Source organism: Sminthopsis crassicaudata, chromosome 3, assembly GCF_048593235.1.
Source record: "Sminthopsis crassicaudata isolate SCR6 chromosome 3, ASM4859323v1, whole genome shotgun sequence".
NCBI classification, from domain to species: Eukaryota; Metazoa; Chordata; class Mammalia; order Dasyuromorphia; family Dasyuridae; genus Sminthopsis; species Sminthopsis crassicaudata.
Genome location: NC_133619.1, coordinates 433,190,403 through 433,211,554, shown reverse-complemented (window position 1 = coordinate 433,211,554; position 21,152 = coordinate 433,190,403). Strand labels below are relative to the sequence as shown.

Genomic DNA, 21,152 nt, shown 5'->3' with positions numbered 1-21,152 from the left:
TCAGGAAATTTTCCTCACATTTAACCTTAATCTATCATGCAGTTGCTATGCTAGCCATATTGTTTCAGTAGAGCTGGGGAATGACTGACTTATCCATTTGGATAAAAGGTGGCTAGAGACTGATTTTAATCACACATAGTGGCTCAGTTCATAGTCACCTAACAGCAGTAATCACACATAATTTTTTGGGGGGGGAAGGGAAGTGAGGTAGTGTGTGTATGTGTGTGTGTGTGTGTGTGTGTGTGTGTGTGTGTGTGATTTCCATTGGAGGTTTTAGTGGGTCACTGAGAAATTAAGTGACTTATCAGTGATCACATAGCTAGTATGTGTTAGAGGCATACTTAAGGAAGAAGATGACTCTGTATGTATATATAAATGCATGTAAACAATCTATCTATATCTTTATCAGCTGTCTTTCTATGTATACGTTTCTGTAAATGTGTATATATGTTTGTATAGTTGGTGGTTGCAAAGACCTTGATGCACAGGACAACTTCAGTATATTCCAGACTATAGCAAAATAAGAACATTCAAGCTTATTCATAAACAATACAGAAGTCATGCATGGAGAATATGAGGAATATTTTAAAGTCACAGCTAACTGGGATAGCTTCCTAGGAAAAATGACCAAAGGCTCTTTGGAGAAATGTACAATTAAAATCCTTCTGAAAATTTATTTATATTGAATTAAAGAAAAACAGCTATTATTTTTACTTGCCAAAGTTCTGAGAATATGAAAACTAGACACTTTTAAATTTTCTATATCCCTTTTAAGTGCAGAAAATTAGTCTAGTGGTTTATATTCTTGTATCTTACAAAGCCAATTTATTTTCATCCAAGTATTATCAATTTTCTCAAGGTGGGGCACACACTTCCTCTATCATATTTTTCTACCTGACTGTACCTTATGTTCCCAACCTGGCCACTTAGAGCTTTGTGTCAACTCTTTCAATATTTCTAGGCAGCATTGTAATCAAGTAATGAGAATGCAAGGCCTAATTAATTGTATCTCCCCATAACAGCAAATATGTGTAACTATATAAGTGCTGTTATAAAATGTTTGGAACCCTGTTTGGAGTCCATAATATAGAGCCATATTAATTATTAACTATGGCACAATGAGGCTCCTCTGGGGCTCCTGGAATTCTAGTTCTAGTTAAGGTCCAAACTCCACGTAATAGCAGGTAGTTTTACAAGGAAATCCCAAAGCACCCAAAGGTGCACATTGGAAGAAAAGCTGCATAGTGTAATATAAAAAGATATTTTCACTCAAATTAGAAGTTCCTTGATAGCAGAGGCTGCCTTGTTCCTTTGTAATAGTGTCTTTGGTATTTAAGCACAGTTTCCTGGCACATAATAAGCAATTAATAAGTACTTATTCTTCCCTTCCTTCCTTCTTTCCTTCCTTCTTTCCTTCTTCCCTCTTCCCTTCTTCCTTTCTCCCTCCCTCCTTTTCTCCCTTCTTTCCTTCCTTCCTTCCCTCACTCTTTCCATAGATCTGTCTTTCAGTCTGTCTATCAAGCCTGAGACATTTCCTAGAGGGAAATGATTAACTTCTGTTTCCTTAACTGAGTAAAATAAGGGTAATAACCATACCTACTTCGCAATATTGCCATGAAGATTAATGAGATAATATTTATAAAGTGTTTAGCACAATACTTGGCACATAGTATACATAGTATATTTTATAGTATATAAAATATAGTTATTTTTTCCCCCCATTTTCATCTATCTTGAGAATCTGGAGACCTGGTTTCTACACTTTGGTTTACGCTAACCATCTGTGTGGCCTCAGGCAAATAACTTAATATCTAGACCCCATTTTCCTCATTTGTAACATAAAATTAGTTTAAATGATCTCTAAGGTCCCTTTTGGTTTATTATTTGAACTAATTTGAGATTATGGCAACTGAGATTTTTATTTTATATTTTTAGTAGCAGCTGCTTACATTTTTAGTGTTCAATAAAAATGTGTACATGTTGATCTTCTGTTATTATTTACAATAAGTAGCTTATAACTTGCAGACCAACCTTCAATGATTTCATGGTCACATATATTCTAAAGGAATATTTAGAGCTCCAGTATTTCATGTTACTGAAACATTGCCCATCTCATTAAAACAGGCTGAAATTCACCTCAATAAATGGAGGTAGTTTCTTTATTCATTTCATTCCAAAGTCAGTTCCATGATGTTCATTTTTCACTCAAATAATTTCTGAATTTTGGAAAATGGCACAGAAATTGAAGGAGCCAATTTTCACTGCCAGTAGATCATTCTAATGTTCTTCATTCATGAAGGAGGCTGGAAAAGAATAATATATATGTGGTGGTAGCACAGGCCTAAAAATAGTGGACCCAGATCTTCTGGTGAAAAGGAACTAAATGGGTCATTCTTTAGTTACAAGAATGCTTTCTGGTGGCAAATAGCATTAAATACTAAACAGTAGGTTTCCTCATATCATGTAAGAATGACTGTGTCTTTACTGGGCCATTTATTACCTTCTCACCACTAGGCTTGGGCCTAGCATGCTTTTAAGGAAAGAGTGTGATATAATTTGCTGCCCTTGCTTTTTTGAGAAGCTAGTCTGTGCCACATATGTGTGTCTGTTCTATTGTGTGTCTGCTTATTAATTTCAAATTATATGTATAATCTTTGTTGTTTTAAGGCACTTAACCAGAATGCTGAGCTACGGAGTCGCTTAAACCGGATACATTCAGAGTCTATTATTTGTGATCAGGTTGTCAGTGTAAATATTATTCCTAGCCCTGATGAGGTAAGACTTTGTTCTTTGATGAATTTATATAACATTTAGAACACTGAAATTCATAGCTGATTTTTTTTAACAGTTCTCTTACTATTAGAAAAATATGACTTATCTGAATATTTGTGCAGCAGACTTTTCTTCAAAGTGAAATAACAGTCTCCATGTTTGACATCTTATATAGCTTTTGTCTTTTGTCTAAGCTTCCTTTATTGATGTTTGGATACTATAATGAACATTTTTGTCTCTTATTTTTGTCCCAAATTGTGAACTTTTTTTTGTAGCTGAACACTTTATTTAAAGTGTTCATCAGGCATTTTTAGTTTAGTTTTTAAGCTTTAATTTAATTGAAGATTCGAATTAAATTTCTATAATCATAATGCCTTAAGCACTTTCTTGGTCTACTTCGTGATGGCATGAAAGGAAGACAATACAAGGGAGGAGAATATTTAACACCAATCTAAAACTGCTATTTTTAATGACATTTTCTGTAATTTCATATCCAAAATGTGCATTGTATGATTTATCTTCCCCAAAAATAAAAAAGAAAGAAAATAAAAACCATGTGTGTGTGTGATCACAAGGAGATTGTTTCAATTAATTCAGAGATCTTCATTTATCTTTCTAGAAAGCTGAGAACATAGAGATAAGTGCCTTACCAACTAGTTGCTTAGCAAGTATTACTTAACAAATACTTCCAACTAATTGTTTAATAAGTAAAGCTTTTTTGTGGTCCATTGTGTCCTCAGACCACTGGCCTGCAGATATTTTTTATCCTATGTCTCCTCCTGTCCCTTATTATTGATCATATCCTATCTGCCAACAGTCTTTGCATTTGGGTAATTTGACATTATAACTCTACAATGTGGAGAGGCCAGCAGCATGGCAGAATATATAGCAAGTTTAGAAGTTTAGCCCAACCTCTCACACATACTGTCAGTGGGATCCTGGGTAAGTCATTTAGTCTTAAGCCAGGCAGTTCTTTAAGTCATGTAGCAAGTGCAGGTCTGCACTGGTTCAGTGAATATCCTCACTAAGAGTTTCCTAAGTCAATGAAATCATAAGTCTAGTCTGAAAAAATTAATATGCTTAATTAGAATTTTCTTATAATTTATTGATGTATCACATTGTAATTTTCTATGATCAATCAAATATGAATAATTTCCTATAAAATAATTTAGCTTTGAGTAAATTAAAAAAAAACTTGAAAGTGAATTATTTGGTGTCTTTTTTAAATAGTATCTAGGTAAAAATATGTGTCAATCTGAGCATATCCCTTCATCAATCTTAACATTTTATTAAGATTAAATTTGTTTTTAATCATGTACCTAGTAGTTTTCATTAACTTAGCAGACATAATTTCAGTGGTGACAGACAGAACTAAGTCTTAGAATTTTAGGGTTTTTTTCTTTCATCTGCTCCTGTAACAAAATTTTATTCTCATCTTAGTTTTTTCGAAGTTGAAACTCAGTTCACTCCCCACCTATTTTCCAAACACTTTTGAATTCTTGAGGTTAAAAGATAGAAATCTTTTCAGTATTATTTGTAAATCATAGTACCTTAGCAAGAAAGACTAGCACAGCTCTAGTTTACCACTCTGTCAAGTTACATTTTCATTCTTCAGGGATCTGTGATTTCACAGGTTGATTGATGTACTCTACCCACTGATATAGGCTATAAGCCTTCTAAGCTTTAGTAGATTTATTTATGACTTTCTGAGGTCAAAAATATTCTTTGGACTAGTGTCTACTCTTCTTCTGATAAAAGCTTTTGTATTTGACAAGGCTGAAGTTTGAATAGCACTATGGGATTTAAAGGTCTAGGAAATTATCTAACCAGCTACCTCTCTTACCTCAGTAAGATCTAGAGTGGTTAAGATAGCCTGCCAAAGGCCACAGGTATAATAAGTAGAAGAGTTAGAATTGAGACCCCAGCATCTGAGTATGTTTGTCTGGACATCTCCAGTTCCCGGGAGACAATCACAGAATCTGTTTTCATACTGGATATTTTTTTTCTTCTAGAAACATGTGGTCAGTTATTCTCTGTGCTCCAGACTAGCTCCTACCTGTGTGAAATGTTGTTCTAACATTGAAATACTGTAACAGATGACACTCTGGCATTTTGTTACTTTGTAGCCTGGGGAGCAAATTCATGTCAGTCTCCCCCTGTCGCAGCAAGCTGCTAATGAGAGCCGGCTTTCTATGTCTGAATCTGTCTCGGAATTCTTTGATGCTCAGGAGGTGCTCCTCTCAGCGAGCTCGTCAGAAAATGAGGTAAGTGATGAGGCTGTTCCCTTTTTGTAATCTTTCCTACCAGTAGTTAGGGGGAAAAAACCCAAATATGGAGATTTGCCCCCCTCAAATTAGAGAGTACATCTTCAAGATAGAATCCCCAAAAGACTCCCAAAACGCCCCTCAAAGAACAAGATTAACCTTTGTTTTCTAGCCTTATGATCCATTCACTTCTCCCACTGAAGGTCACCGTTCCATGTGCTAATTTGAGGGGGTAGAGGAGGGAAACGCAGAGACACAGACACAGGAGACACAGATACAGAGAAAGAGACAGAAAGAGGGAGGGAGAGACAGAGAAAGGGGGAGCAAGGAAGGAAGGAATGAAAGAAGGGAAGAGGGAAAGAAAGAAGGAAGGAAAAAAGGAAGAGGGAAGAAAAGAAGGAAGACCTTTTTAATATTATCTCATCAGAACTACTCTTTGGCCTTTCTTTTCTCTCTCTTTTTTCCTCCAGTCTCATAAAACTAGGCTGCCCTCCTCTTGACAAAGCTAAACCTTTTGCTTATGTCCTCAATCCCTTTCCCTCCCAGCTCCCTTGTGACCTTGTTACATCCATCATTCCCTCTCTGCCTCTTTCATCTTCAGTCTGTTCCACATCATTACCTCCTTGCCCTCTGTCAACAAACATCCTCAGGTCTCCCCCATCCTAAAATAAACTTTGCTTAACCGTATTCTCTTCTCAAGCTGCCTTCATATGTCTCAGGCTCTGACTGTAGTGATCCTGACCTTTTCATTCTCTGTAACCCTCCATAGCCAATTAGTTGGTAATACTGTTTGGTTTTACCTCTTAATATCATGGATGCCTCCTTATCTCCCCATAATAGAACAGGTCCTCATCATCTCTCAATTAGACTCTCACATTCTCCCTTGTGTCATACTTTTTTTTTCCCCTTTCTTATTTTACTTATTCGATTTTAAGGTCCTACCAATGCAGAAATGTTTTGCTTGACTGTATATATTTATAATAGGTTTTGTTTGTGTATTGTTTGCGTATTGTTTGCTTATTTGTGCTGTCTTAATGCACAGGAGGGGATGGAACGAAAAGAATTTAGAGTTGAAAATAAAATAAAAGTGAATTTAAAAAAAAAAAGGTTTGAAGATTCTTGAGATCCAGGGCTGTATTATTCTTCATTTTTATCATTTTTATATCTACAGCATCTCACATATAGTAGGATCCTTAGTACTATATATCTCAAGCTGAAAGGCATCTCTAGACACAATCTCATCCAATTCCCTGATTTCACAGAGAGACCTAGAGAATTTAAGTAACTTGCCTAAGGTTTTACTAACATAAAACAGAGTGTAAACCTAGATCTGACTCCACATTTGTTGAATTCATGTTTGTTGAATCAGTTCCATTTCTACGGTAGTTCTGTGCTTATCTCTGTATTATGAGCCCTGTGATGAATCGTTAGCCTTCCCTGGGATGTTGGGGTCAAATTGAGCATGTTTTTATTTTACTCATTTGGTTGTTTCTGAGTATCCCACTGAACTTAGCAGTTGGTTCAACCAAGTAAATTAGTGAAGTATTAGAAAACTCTTCTCCATGTATGATTAGATTACTTCCTAAATTCCATCAAATTGATCCTAAATATACTTTTCCCTGATACTTTATTATGGTTTTAGTATATTTCTCACCCCAAGTGGGTTATTGGTGAACAGCTAGAACACATGAGGCCATACTTCATCCTGTGCCCACATTATGTATTAGCATAGTCTGCTGACAGAAGATTGTAATATTTGGCATCCATTTTGCATGGTTGAATAATGAAAGGTAGGTTGGGTTTGGGAGTTTTATTTTTATTTTTTATTTTTTGCTTTAAACCACCACCCACCACCAGATGGTAAACCAAATCATTCTTTGTGCTAAGTAGTTATGGCTAGTTCTTAGAAATTCATCACATTTCAGCATTAAGTAGGTGGTGGAGGTTCTCTAGTGAAATAAATTTTGAGTTTCTTTAAAATGAGCCAAATTCTTTCCCATGATTTTGAGTGACAGTGTTTGCAACTTTATAATTCCTTTTTCCTTTGTATAATAACATAAAATAAATTGCTCACTAAATAAAATATTCATGTCCATCTACATTGTTGAATAGAAGAAAGGTATAGATGAAACTACAAATATCTTTATGGAGTACTTGGATTTCTTTTTAATTATATGATAAATTCAACATATAACTTTCAAAGCTGTTCTACTTAACTGTGAATCCTTCAATCAACCTACACACCAGTATTTATTACGTACCTATATTTATTAGGCATTGGGTGCTAGGCAGTAAGGATTCAAATAAAAAAATAAAACAATCTCAATGAATTTACATTCCTTCTGATCTTTTTTACTGGGGGAGAGGGTGGCAAGAGAACCAAGGACCTTATTCCTAAACCTTTATCTCTCTTGCTTCCACTCTCCTCTTAGGAAAAGAAAAGGAAAAAAAAACAACAACATTTTAACAAATATTCATAGTGAAGCAAAACAATTTCCCACATAGACTATGTGAAAAGATGTTTCATTTTGCATCTTAAAGCTGTCACTTTTCTATGAGGGAATAAGTACCCTCTTTCATCATTGGTACTCTGGAATTGTAATCAGTCATGTCATAGTTTGCCATTTCATTGATCAATTTTTTTCAAGTATTAAAGTTGTTTTTCCTTTCAGAAGTGTTATTAGTGTATAAATTGTGATCCTCATTTATCTAACTTCACCTTGTATTAGTTCATACAAGATTCCCGCGGCACCTCTCCTTTCATCATTTCTTATGGCACAGTAATTTCCCACTATATTCACATACCGTATTTTGTTAACCTGTTCTTCAATTAATATACAGTGCCTTAGTTTCCACTTCCTTGTCATTACAAAAAAGAGCTGCTATAAATTTTTTACATTTGGATCATTTCCATTTTTCTTTAATTTTTTTGTAGGGAAGTAATGTATGTTTAGTATTTTTCACATATATGTACATATTTGTATAATATGATTATCTTTGAATACATCTTTACTTAGCCCCTAACTTATAAGGACCATGAAGGCAAGGTCTGTCTTATCTATATTTGTAATACAGTGTCTAGACAGAGTGCTGTCTGTTTATAATAGCTGTTCAATAAAATGTTTATGTGAATGAATAAATGAGTTTTATGACGCGTAATTGCAAAATTGGATCTTCTCAAAGTCCTCCTCATACCTTCTTTGGATATAGAGATGATCCTGGGCTCTCAAAGCTTCTGCCATTGGAACTCAAATTTTTGCAGGTTCTACCATTCTCATTCATATGAATAGAAAATTTAACATGTTCTTAAAATAATCGTTTTTGTTTCTCTTACACAATTCAATTAAACTTATTTCTGTATGGATAAGTAGGTGGGGTGGGCTACTATATTAGCCAAATTAACATATATTATCACTCTATGTGTACTGCTGTACTATAAGCCCTATAAAGACAAAGACTGTGTTTTAATCTCAGCCAGCTGTTAGTCCACAAACATTTAAGTATTTACTTTGTGTTAAGCACTGTGTTAAATGCTATGAAGGAATACACATTGAAATAGAAAGAAAAATTGTTCCTACTCCCACAGAGCTTATATCCTAACAGAAGAAGACCACCAGAAAAGAAACTGAAGAAGTAGGGTTGGGGCATGGACAGAGAAAAAGGGGAATGGAAAAAAAGCTATGCAGAGAGTAGTGGAAAATGTTAGAAAAAGTCCATTGTGTAACCTAAAAAGGAAGGGAGACAAGTTGGTCTGACTATTCTCCTTAATGGATAGCTCCATCGAGAGGCTAAAATGGGTACTTAGAGTGGGCTCCAAGATGAAGAGCTGGAGTAGGTAGAAGAAACCCAGAGAGCAACTGGAGAAAAAGGAGAACTATTCTAAACTCTGTATCTACCCTAGTGCCTAACATAGCATATGCTTGACTGAGGGAATGAATAAATGTTGACATTTAAGATTATAAAACTTCATGTTCTCTGTTCATAAGTAGAAAAATACAATGTTTTCTTGATATAATTTTTCATTGTTCCTCCTACTCATTCCAACTAAACTTGTCTCTGTGCCCTTGGAATTTCTTGTCACTCATTACAGAGCCCTTAAGATATGTTTAGTGACAAGTGGGATAAGCCTGAAACAAATGTCTTAAGCATACTGGTTTGTTTTTTGATCCAGGACTATATTTATTTATGTATATTATATGGACCTATCTATATCTGATTCTTATCACCAACTACTGGTGCTGTTGTGGCTTTTGTAATAAGCAACTGTGGCCACAAAGGTTGGATGCTTATTGAATTTACGTATTCTCATATTTTGTGTGTAACATTCCGTGGTCTTATTTAGAAAAGAAATTTTTCCTGAATTCATATAAATCCCCCACACTTATACAGAGCAAGATTTTTTTTTGATAGGTAGATAATTAGATAAAAGACACAATCACTTCCTTTTTCTTTCTTTCTTAAATTGAATATGATAACATCTATATCTATCTGACATGTAGTCAAAGAATGGTTAGGAAATAACTGGCCTAACTTCCAAGGCCAGGAAACTGAGACCTAAAAATTAAATTGTGACCAAATTCACAGGGCTAGTGATATTTAAATGTAAAGATACAATATGACTTTTTTTTTTTTTTTTCCCATTTTAGGCTGTCTGTGACAAACCATTTTTTTTCCCAAATAGGTTAAAACTCTTTGTAGTGTCAAGGGACATTTTACTTCTTTCATTGATCCCTATATAGTGATGTTCATATATATTCAGGAAAATGAGACCCTTAAATCTTTTTTAAAAATTATTCATATTTTCTATTTTTACATACTTTATTTCCTAGTGCTATCCCTTCCACCTCCCTTAAGCAGAGAGCTGTCCCTTTAGCAAAAAAAGAAAAAATATTAAAAAGTTTAAGAAAACTAATTTATGCATAATCTCAAAAAGAAAATGAAATAAATGATAGTTGTGTCCAAACTATCCTCTGTAATATTGCTGGCAAATATGCCTTGGTTTTAGGATGGACTCTGAGAGTAATTAAAAATTGAAGAGAAGCAGAGGTCATTGTCACTAATTTCCCAGAGGGTGACAATAGATGTTTCTGTAAATTATGCTCAACATAAACATATATGCATTCTGGCTTTGCTTTGAGCAGGCTTCTGTCTTCAACTCTATGGCTATATAGTGATTAATTGATTGCAAAGATATGTCTTGGACTGGAATGATTTATTAGTTGCACTTACAATCAAACCTATAAGATAGCTATTATTTTGACTTTGGTTTTATTGGCTAATGGGGCAATGCAATTCTACCCCCTCGTGATCTAAGGAAGAAAAAAAAAGTCTGAATAAGGAGACTCTTTACTAACTACTTACAACTACTAACTAACTAACTTATAAACAGCTTACTGAGCTGTTTGCCATCTCCTAAAATAGCTGCCTATGGGGGGAAAAAAAGGCAAGCCATCAGAGACCAGTCATGAAAAAAATGACTTGTTTTGTCAAGGGCGAGGATGGTCCTAGGAAATAGTTCAAGAGTTTAAATGATTTCTAAATATTCTTTCATCAATAATACATTTTTTTCTTTTTTCTTGCTTCATAAAATAATTTTCTTTTTCTTTCCCTTATGTTAAAAATGTGATTGTTTTAATCATTGTCTTTCCTTGATGACTGTTTGTGACTGTTTCTATGTCCTGACAGAGAAAGATTAACTGAAATAATATTTATAAGGCATTTATTATGGTGCCTGGCAGGTACTATTTAAATGGTTATCCTCTTTTCCCTTCTTGGCTATTAAGTTCTTGCTAGACTTTCTTCCCTATTGATTTATTTACCAAAACCTTAGGTCTTTTTAGGAAACATCTGATTTTCTTGGGCCATGGGTTCTCAACAAATTAATTCAATGCACTCTACATATAGTGTGTTTGCTAAGTGCCTAGCACTGGGTTAGGTGCTGGAAATATAAAACCCAAAAATGACACAGTGTATGCCAGCAGAGAGCTTACAGGTTATTTTGGGAGACATCATATACAGACATGCATGCATTATATGTATACATCTCTATGTCCACTTGCATATAAACAATTATATGTGTATGCATATGTATATCTGTATACAAAAATACATATGCGAATATGTATGAATAAATACAAGATCAATACACTGTAAGCACTAACATTTTAGGAGATTAGGAACACCTTCATATAATTGTCAGACTGAGTGAGCTTTGTAAATGGTGAAGAACTGCTACTACTTGCTAGGCATAGGAGACAGCCAGGTGAGAAATGAAGCATCACATATTCAAGAACAGCACATAGTTCCTAATTGCTAAAACAAGGAATATGCACAGTGGAGTAATGAATAAGAAGCCTGATCCATACAGTAAGAACTTGAAAGTCCAAACAAAGGAGTTTGTATTTAATCCTGGAGATAACCTATATAGCCACTGAAGTTACTGCCTAGAGGAGTGACATGGTATTTTAGGAAAGATGGTTTTGGGGTTGTTTTTTTTTTTTTTTGAGGGGGGGGAACTTTGGCAGATGTTTAGAAAATGTATTAGGAGAGAAACTTGAGTCAGAGAGACTGTATCGAAGACTGGCAGTGTAAGCAAGATGTGTTGAGGACTTAAATTAGGGTAGTTGTGAGTCAAGAAAGGAGATGGGTATAAAAGATAATTGTAGAGATAAAACTGTAAAGACTTAGCAAATGGTCGGATATATGAGTAGCAGAGAAGGATGGGTAATGTAGGTGATGGTGCCTTTGAAAGAGAAAATAGGAGGAGAGGAGAATGAATAAAAATGAAAAGAAAGAAGAATAAATTCTTTTTTTGACTTGTTAAATTTGTGATAGGACATTTAAAAGCTATCTAGCAGATAGTTTGAAGTATTTATGTGGAATTCAAGAAAGAAGTGAGGGCTACGTTAAGTAGAGTTGGATTGGGAGGGGTCTGTGTTGGGGGTAATCTGAATCGATGATAGCTAAAAATATGGAAGCTGATGAGATAAATGAATCAGATAGAGAGAGAGGAGACAAGGGCCCAGATCAGATTCTTGGTGTACACCTAGGACATAATTCCATAAGATCAGTTAGAAAGGTAGGAAGAAAACTAAAAGAACAATATCATAAGTCTCTAAGAAGAACAGGGTCAAACACTGGAAAAGTTAAGAAGAATAAAGACTGGGAAGAGGCAACTGAGTTAGCAATAATAAAAGTCCATATAATAAGTGGATAGGGCAGTCATAAGGATGAGGAGGATCTGGACATATTTGTATATAACAAAACAAAACAAAAAAAGAACCAATAAAGACAGATCAGAAATTAGGAAGGAGAGGAGATGATCAAAGGGGCAAGCTCCAGAAAGAAAAAATAAAGAATGGGAATCAAGGGCACAAACAGCAATTGGGGGGGATAATATTAAGATTTAAAGGTCAGAGTTTGGGAGAAAAGGCAGCTTGTGATAGATGGTCTCAGTTTTATCTGTCTTAACATTGTCAATGTTTTTCTGGTGATGTCCTTAAAAAGAAAAGAAAAGATTGACTTACCTACATTTCCCTTAAGAATAGAGGTTTGGATTCTGTCAGCCATGTATATCCATCTTCCAAATGTTTTGACTGTTCTTTTTAAAGGCTTAATTATTTCCACTTTCTGAATTCCATATCCTTTCCTTTCTTAGGCTTCAGATGACGAGTCTTACATCAGTGATGTGAGTGATAATATATCTGAGGACAATACCAGTGTGGCAGACAATATTTCCCGTCAAAGTATGTAATATTGTGAACTTCAGATTTGTATACTACATACTTACCTTTGCTACTAGAATGACTTTTCCAACTGTATAAATATTGTTGTTCTTAATGATTATCTTTTTAGAACTGATTCCTCATTGATTTCTAATTTTTATATTCTGTTTATGTAGCTGGTCCAAACAGTAAACTTATTACTGCTTATTACTGAACCACAGAATTTTAAATTTGGAAGACAACTCAGTAGCCCTAGAAAAGAACCCTTACTACAACTTATCTGATAAAGAGTCCATATTACTTCTTCCTGTGGACCTCCAATAAGATAAAACCTAACCACTGGATAGCTTTAATTGTTAAAAAGTTTTCTTCAAGGTTAAATTTGTGTTTTTGAAACTACTGCAATTTACTCCTGGTCTTGCCATCTCTGGGATCAGATTGCAAGCCAATTTAATCCTTCAATATGAATGCTCTTCAGGTTTTCATAAAGTTACTTAGAATACTTTTATTGTAAAAAGTATTCAGTGACTAAATATGGCATAGTTCTGGTTCTTTATCCTACACACTTAATTTGCTTCTTGAAAGTATGCTTTAATGTTATTTGCATATATTTAGCACCTGGTAAGTAAATTACATTCCCATGATTGCTTGTGCATTAATGAATAGCCATGTGTTGATATAATGCAGTTTACTTAAATGTACTTAAGAAAGTACTTGACAATGAAGTCTTAATAAATATAGTCTATGCATAATTTAGTTTTTTTAAACATGACTTGTCTGGCCTGTCTTTGAAAAAAGAATAAGAACAAAATATCTCCCACTTTGTAATTCTTGTCTATCTTTCTCTTCCAGTCCTAAATGGAGAGCTTACAGGAGGTGCATTCCGAAATGGACGTCGAACTTGCCTCCCAGCTCCATGTCCTGATACTAGCAACATTAATCTGTGGAATATTTTAAGAAACAACATTGGTAAAGATCTATCTAAAGTCTCTATGCCTGTGGAATTAAATGAGCCCCTCAACACTCTGCAGCATCTCTGTGAAGAAATTGAATACAGTGAGCTCTTGGACAAGGCTTCAGAAACTGATGACCCATATGAGCGCATGGTAATGTTTGGGGCCACAAAGCAGTATCCCTCACAAAAAAAAAAAAAGCTTAACTTCAGAATAGAGCTCAACTAGACCAGAATACTTAGTCTCTTTTTCTTCCATGTATAACAAATAATTTAGTGAATTAACAGGTAATCATTTTAACCATTTTATAGAATTTGCATAAATTGAGTATTACATCTTAAGGCACAGTAAATATATGGCATACAAAGTTAGAACAAGGATCTGTCTGATCATGATGAGAGTAGTACAAAAAGACAGTTCTGGGCATTCGAAATCTTAACATTAAAAGCTAACAGTTACATATTTATTAAATCATATTTGACTTGCTAGATTTAGCCAATAGGGCAAACACTTGACTAATTGTAGTATAAAAATTTTAGTTATAGTATAAAATTGTTTAAGGGATGGAGAAACTGGGAAGGAACATATGAAATGCAGAAATGACTAGAAGGAAACATTTAAGTAGGTTAGGTGGTATTTTAGAAGAAATAACTACCCTACAAAGAGAAGTTCAATGGAAAATGTATTTTTGAAAGAAAGAAATTGTTAAAGTTAATGCTTTTTGAAAATTATTTTTCTATAACTGGAGCTTTTTAGAGGTTTATAAATTATAAAATGGTAAAAGAGAAAAGGGTTTAGATCAGAATACTTAATCTTGTTGGCTGTGTTTGTTTTTTAAAATCATCAGTACCAGGTGCTGCAATGGAAGAGAGTATGGTATGTGGAGTTGGGAAGATCTGAATAGAAAATGCTTGAGCAGTTTGCTAGCTTTGTTCCTTTGTTCCTTCTCTGCAAAATGGGGATAATAGCAGCACCTCCCTCACAGAATTGTTGTGAGAATCAACTTAGATAATTTTAAAACTTTAATGTACAAGATAAATGCTATCTTATGATAATCATCATAATCGTCATTATTGTGATTATTGCTAGTATAAGTCTACTTCTCTTTAGATGTAGATGTGGTCCTATGATTTTAGAAATCATGTCCTTCTAATAAAAGGAGGCCAAATGCACCTAAGAGCTTCTCTAATTCCTGAGTAAATTAAGGCCATCCCCTTTTGAAAAGGGATTCTCTCTATCTAAATTTTGACCTAGCTTAGAAGTTTCCACAATTTAGTATATGAAATAATTGTATCCTGTGCAGTTTTAAGATATGCCCAGCCACTCTTTCTGTCTGCTTCTCCTGAAAAAAAAGCTATTGGCCCATACCACAAGAACTTCAGGCCTTTGGCTGGGTAAGCAATTCATTTCTTCCTTAGCTTGGATTTCAGTCTTGTCTAGAGATGAAAACAATTCCCTCATCTGTTTAAGATTACCCCTAGCCAAATGCCCTTCTCACCTGGGCATAATTCTGTGTTCAAGGGGCCTTAGTCATTTAGTTCTGAGGCATTTTTCAAAATGTCCCAGGTATTTTCTTGTCTTGCCTAAAGTTTTAGGCTTTTTTTTTTCTTTTAAAGATTTATTTTAAAAATGTATTTATTTCTCATGTAAGAAGACTCTGTAAACAGATAACAGGAAAACAAAATAAAATGAGATATTTTTCATGACATTTAGAGATGGGGGCTATACATCTCCTACATTATTTTTCTTTCTCAACTGTTTTAACAGGTTCTCATTGCTGCATTTGCAGTTTCAGGATACTGTTCTACCTACTTCAGAGCAGGAAGTAAGCCATTCAACCCTGTGCTTGGTGAGACATATGAATGCATTCGAGAAGACAAGGGATTCCGTTTTTTCTCAGAGCAGGTAAATCTACTTCTATCCAAATTCTTTTCTGAACAGGTAGGTAAATCTATCATGGAATAGAAGTCTTTAACCAGAAATTCATTTTAATGAAGGAAAAATTTCTACCAAATTAAAGTACATCTAAATGTTGCTTATAAAACATTAAATGTTCCTAGAACTATTGTGTGCAAATCTCCATTAATTCAGAGAACCATTTTATGATTATATCATTAAAATATAGCTGAGCTGAATATCTCTTATCCCATTGGGAAAAATGTCATTTAAAAAGAATGTTCCATTACATATAATGCAGCAAAGAGGACATTTTTGTCTTGATTTCTAGACACTCTGTTTTTCTTTTTTTTTTTTAACCAGGTTAGCCACCATCCACCCATTTCTGCCTGTCATTGTGAATCAAAGAATTTTGTGTTTTGGCAAGGTTCGTACTTTTTTTTTAAATAACTTAAAGGTCACATTGATGAGCAATTGAAAAAGTTTCTCATCTCCAAATGTACTCTATGTAGAGTTCCAACTCATGATCTCAGAGGATGTTACTAATTGTTGTTGAGTTCAGTTTTAAATAGTTGAATTTTCAACTTTAAATTGGGAAAAAATGCTGGCTAACAGGCAGCGATACAAATTGAGGCATCACTATTGATTCTGTGACTTATATCGCCAGGGCTCACATTCTTAAAAGGAAGATCATTCAACCCACTGCTCTTCTCTTATTTTTTGAGAATACTGAAGATTAACGATAAAACAATGTTCACAAAGTTTTTGTAATCTTAAAGGAAAAGACTGTTTTACTTGTCTGTATAAACATTATATTATTTAGCATTTGTAAGGACAATTTAAATTTATCTGTGAAGTCACTTTCATCAAACAGCAAACAAATGTTTTTTTAATTACCTACTTTTTAAAGTGCTCAAGAGAACATAAAAAGTCCAAATAAAAGATGTATAATCCCTGCCTTCAAGGTATCTACAGTGGAGTTGAAACGTATCGAACATACCTAGACAACTGTAATATAAAATAATATGTTACAAATTGAAGAGAAGGAAAGACATAAGCATTTATATAAAGTGTGCCAATATATAACGTGTGCTAGGCACTGGGCTAAACCCTTTATATACAGTATCTCATTTTATCCTCATAACAGTCCTGAGAGCTGCTCCTATTATTCTGTCCATTTTTACAGTTGAAGACGCTGAGGTAGACAAAAGGTTTGAGTGAGTTGTCCAGACTCACATGGCTAGTATCTGAGGTCTGATTTGAACTCAGTATTCTTCCTGACATCAGGCTATGTATTCTATTCACTGTGTCACCTGGTTGCCTAGAAAGCTAGAAATAAAGTGCCAAAACTTTGAGATCACTGATTAATTAGAATTAATCTAGACCTAGTTAACAAGTTTCAGCCAGAACTACAAAATCTATAGAAATTCCTGTGAAGACAATATGTAAATTAGGCCAGTATCTGTGAATAGAGCCATCTGCATAATATGTAATTTACAATATCCTCAAGGATATTGCTTTGTTCATTTAAACTACCCAAATCTGAAGCATTTTCAAACACAGAGATTTTAGTGCAGAAAAAATAAAATCTTACTTCAAGATAAATTTTCAACAAAGAAAATAAAGCAGTGAGTCCTGTATGAGAATGAAATATACTTCCTCTTAGATCACTGGGGTGCTTGAAGGGCTGTTTGGAAGAGGGTTGTTATAAGGGACAGTTCAGTGGAGGGGAGTTATAGAGAAGGAGAACCATGTATATCTATAGATAAAAATAGAAAAAGAGGTGCAGGAGGAAAAAGAAAAAGAGAGACAGAAACTATATGTATGTGTTTTATTAAAATAACTGTGATAATAGAAGTATAGGGCATCAACAAATGGTTTTCAAAGAGAGTGTTTGCCATTCACCAAAGATCCTGAAGTTTTGTGATTAAAAACCTAATGTCTCATTATTTTCTCTGAATAGAAGAGAGAAATAATTACCAAAAGAGTATAATCCATTTCCTAAGAGCAAAGAGAATCATCATCCAGATATTTACCTGACTGGTCTTACATCACTTAATTTGTTAAGATACATCTGATTCCATTTCTTCATTGTAGTCTCAGATTTTATGTTCTCACCTTCAGGAATATATTTCATAAATATGAATGATAATACATGGCATTATAACATTATGAACTTTTTTACAATACAACTAATATATGTCATATTCATTCTTTCCATCTTATAATTATCATATATGCCACTACCTGCTTCAAAGCATTTGACATTTGCTTTAAAGTGTTCATAATCTATAGCTTTATTTCATTTTTTTAGTTAGAAAAAAATATGAAACATCCATTGTAGAGAGATGTCATTTATATTTTTTAGAGTCATATCTGATCTCTTTATGCTCAAGTAATCTTTAGGAGACTTGTGTTGCCTTAATCTCTGATATCTTTTGACTTATCAAAAGTAACTTTTTCATTGTTTTCTAACTTGATATCTACTTTTGCAGCATCGAATTCGTTCTTGAAATAGGAGTCTATTTTTCTTTTGTCTCTCACCTTTTCTTTCAGATATAAGATGGAAAAACAAGTTCTGGGGGAAATCCATGGAAATCCTACCTGTGGGAACATTGAATGTGACACTTCCAAAGTAGGTTGCCCTTTTTCTTTTTACTTACTTCCCCTCTGATTTTGTTTTATTTAAAAAAAAAAAAAAAAAGCACTTTTAAATACTATTGAAATTGTAGAGATCTTTCTTTTAATGTGGAACTTCTATTGATATTATTGTGTTATGACAGACAGAATAGTGTAGTGGAATGGGGAGTTGGAATTGGAGCCAGGAAATCCTGCCAAATCAGTGAGCACGTATTAAGTGCCTGCTATGTGCCAGGTACTGTGCTGAGCCCTGAAGTCATAAGGAAAAGCAAAAGACAGTCTCTGTTCACAAAGAAATGGAAATTTAATGGAAGTCTAGTGGAAGAGACAACATATACATGACTTTGTACAAACAAGATCTAGACAGAATAAACTTATTGGGAAGGCACTAAGAATGAGAAGGGCTGGGTAAGTCTTCTAGCAGAAGCAAGATTTTAGTTGAGATTTAAAGGAAGACAGTGAAGTCAGGAATTGGAGAGGAAAGAGAAAAACCTTCCAGATATGAGTAACAGTTGGCCAGTTAAAATGCTCAGAGTAGAGAGGTTTGTTGTGTTCAGGGCATAGCAAGCATTTCAGTGTCTCCTAGACTACAGAGTATGTAGAAATAAGTAAGATGACTGGAAAATGGACAAGGGCCAAAATGAAGCAAGATAGAAATTTACATTCAGACTATGTGGATCTGGGCAAATCGCTTAATTTCTTATTGTTCCAGACAGATCTGCAAAATTCTTAAGGCACAGAGGAGGTACCAACCTCCTCTGATAGAAGGATTTTCCTCATCTGGGAATTTCATATACAAATAACAATCATAGATCCAGGTTCTATCAAATTTGCAATTTTGATTGCATACAAATGCAAATTGTGTAACCATGGGTCATGATTATTCTCTTAATCTCTAAATTATTCAAACTATAAGATACAGGTTTATTACCATTGTCCATCTGGGAGGGAATTATCTCATGAAGGAGAAAAGCACTTTGCGAAATCTTAAAAGGCTATATAAAAGTGATGATGATGATATAAATCTAAGTTGATTTTGAAGTGTTAATGTAATTCCAAAAAATTTTACTAGTACTAAACATGCCCAATCATGCTATGGATGCAAAGCCACAAATTATAACACTTCCTGCTTTCAAAGAGCTGGTCAAGTATGCTGTAATGGGGGAAGGGAAGCCCTTCCATGGATAGCTTGGGGTCAGTGGCAGCTCAGATTCCTTCCAATCTTCAAATTCTGTGCTTTTGAGATTTTATTAAAGCAAGGGAATTAACATGTTTATGGATAAGCAAATACAATATTATCTAACATAAACAAAACAATTTTGGACACAATGTGGGGCATACCAAAAAGATATGGCAAAGAAGGTTGAGTTGGGAAGAGAATTTTAGACATGGGAAAAGCCTGAGCAAAGATACGTAGATAAAAGTTTGAAGGTCACTTGCATGGAACAAACAGTAAATAGGCCTGTTTGCCTGGAATGTGGAGCCTGGGAGTGGAGTAAGTAATGTGAAATAATAGGGATAGATAAATAGGAGCCAGATTGTGAAGGGTTTTAAATGCCAAAGAGAATATTTGAATTTAGAGGGAGCCAGTGGAATTCTTTGAGAAGGGAAGTAACAAGATCAGATCTATGCTTTAGAAATATCCGTTAATGAACTACGGGAACTTTGGAGATCCAAGACTCTAAAAGCCTATGCATTAAAACTTTCTGTACTAAGCACTTTGTGTTGGAAAGTAAAGATGACCACATCCAGCAACAAGAATTAATTCATGCATTGTGGAGCATGAAAATGCATGTAGTCAAGTCTAGTATCAATCCTATTACTCCAGAAATATGTCCTGTTTTGACCCCTTTGTCCCTAAATGAACTGGAGATAGTTCCTGAGAACTGTGCCTTATTTTGGAAGTCAGCCTACGGAAACCAAGCTGCTGCCACAGATGTCTGTCAGCACTACCTCTTCTAGTGGCTTTGAATAATTCATTTGTATAGTTTTGCACTTTCTCTCCTCCCCTCCATTATTTCTAGCTTCTTCACTGTTTGTGTCATACATTTGTATGAGAAACAGAATATAATAGTAGGCATAGGGCCAGTGTCAAAATCAAAATATACTGACTTTAAATTTTGTACTTGACACATACTAATTGTGTAACCATGGGTAATTCACTTATTCTCTAAATTATTCAAATTATAAATTACAGGCTTATTACCAATGTCCATCAAGGGAAAATTTCCACATCAATGTAATCACACACACATATATATATGATTTTGTATATAAGCATCTATATAATTAACTATAGATATTTAAATAGAAAACTTATACACATGTAAATATATGTATGTATATGTCTATATAGCTAACTACATATATTCTTGTGCATATATAAATATATACTCATATGTACATATGTCTTTTTAGCTAATTTTATACATTGAGATAGAAACACTTTATAGATATAAATATATAAGTTAAGAATGTGTGATATAGTACTTGGTTGTGCATAACCTATGCATTGGCATATTGTGTGCATTATACTATACCAATTCATTTATTTCAATTTGGAATAGATGGTTTTTACTATATTATGTAAATGTATGCAAATTCATGAGTGAGATGAATTCAAAGAACTATGAAAACATACTTCCCCATATATTTCTTAGAGAAAAGTTATAACTTTACATTAGTCACTGAATTTACAATAGTTTTAGGGAATAATCAGGTAAAATCTGGTAAACTACTTCTTTCCAAATAATCATTCTTATCTCATATATTTATGGATCAGGATCAGAAACTTAGAATCTATCAGAAAAATCACTGACGCTTAAAACCCTCCAAGGAGGAGATAAGAAGAAAAATAAGAAAGGAGTTTTGAAGGAGTTTACTTTCAGTGCATAAGTAGAGGT

General features: G+C 34.2%; 1 protein-coding gene across 9 annotated transcripts in view; it reads left to right on the top strand.

Moving 5' to 3' along the window:
• The window catches only part of OSBPL6 (oxysterol binding protein like 6), a 99,732-nt gene that overhangs the window by 64,042 nt on the left and 14,538 nt on the right, over positions 1-21,152 (top strand). For 7 of the 9 annotated variants that reach the window (XM_074303007.1, XM_074303006.1, XM_074303005.1 and 4 more), the window contains 7 exons: positions 2,668-2,775; positions 4,899-5,036; positions 12,694-12,781; positions 13,613-13,866; positions 15,481-15,618; positions 15,973-16,036; positions 18,166-18,244. In XM_074303007.1, coding sequence (XP_074159108.1) covers positions 2,668-2,775; positions 4,899-5,036; positions 12,694-12,781; positions 13,613-13,866; positions 15,481-15,618; positions 15,973-16,036; positions 18,166-18,244 — 869 coding nt within the window. The remainder of the gene's footprint in view (positions 1-2,667; positions 2,776-4,898; positions 5,037-12,693; positions 12,782-13,612; positions 13,867-15,480; positions 15,619-15,972; positions 16,037-18,165; positions 18,245-21,152) is intronic. The other 2 variants (XM_074303009.1, XM_074303008.1) reach the window with 1 other exon arrangement.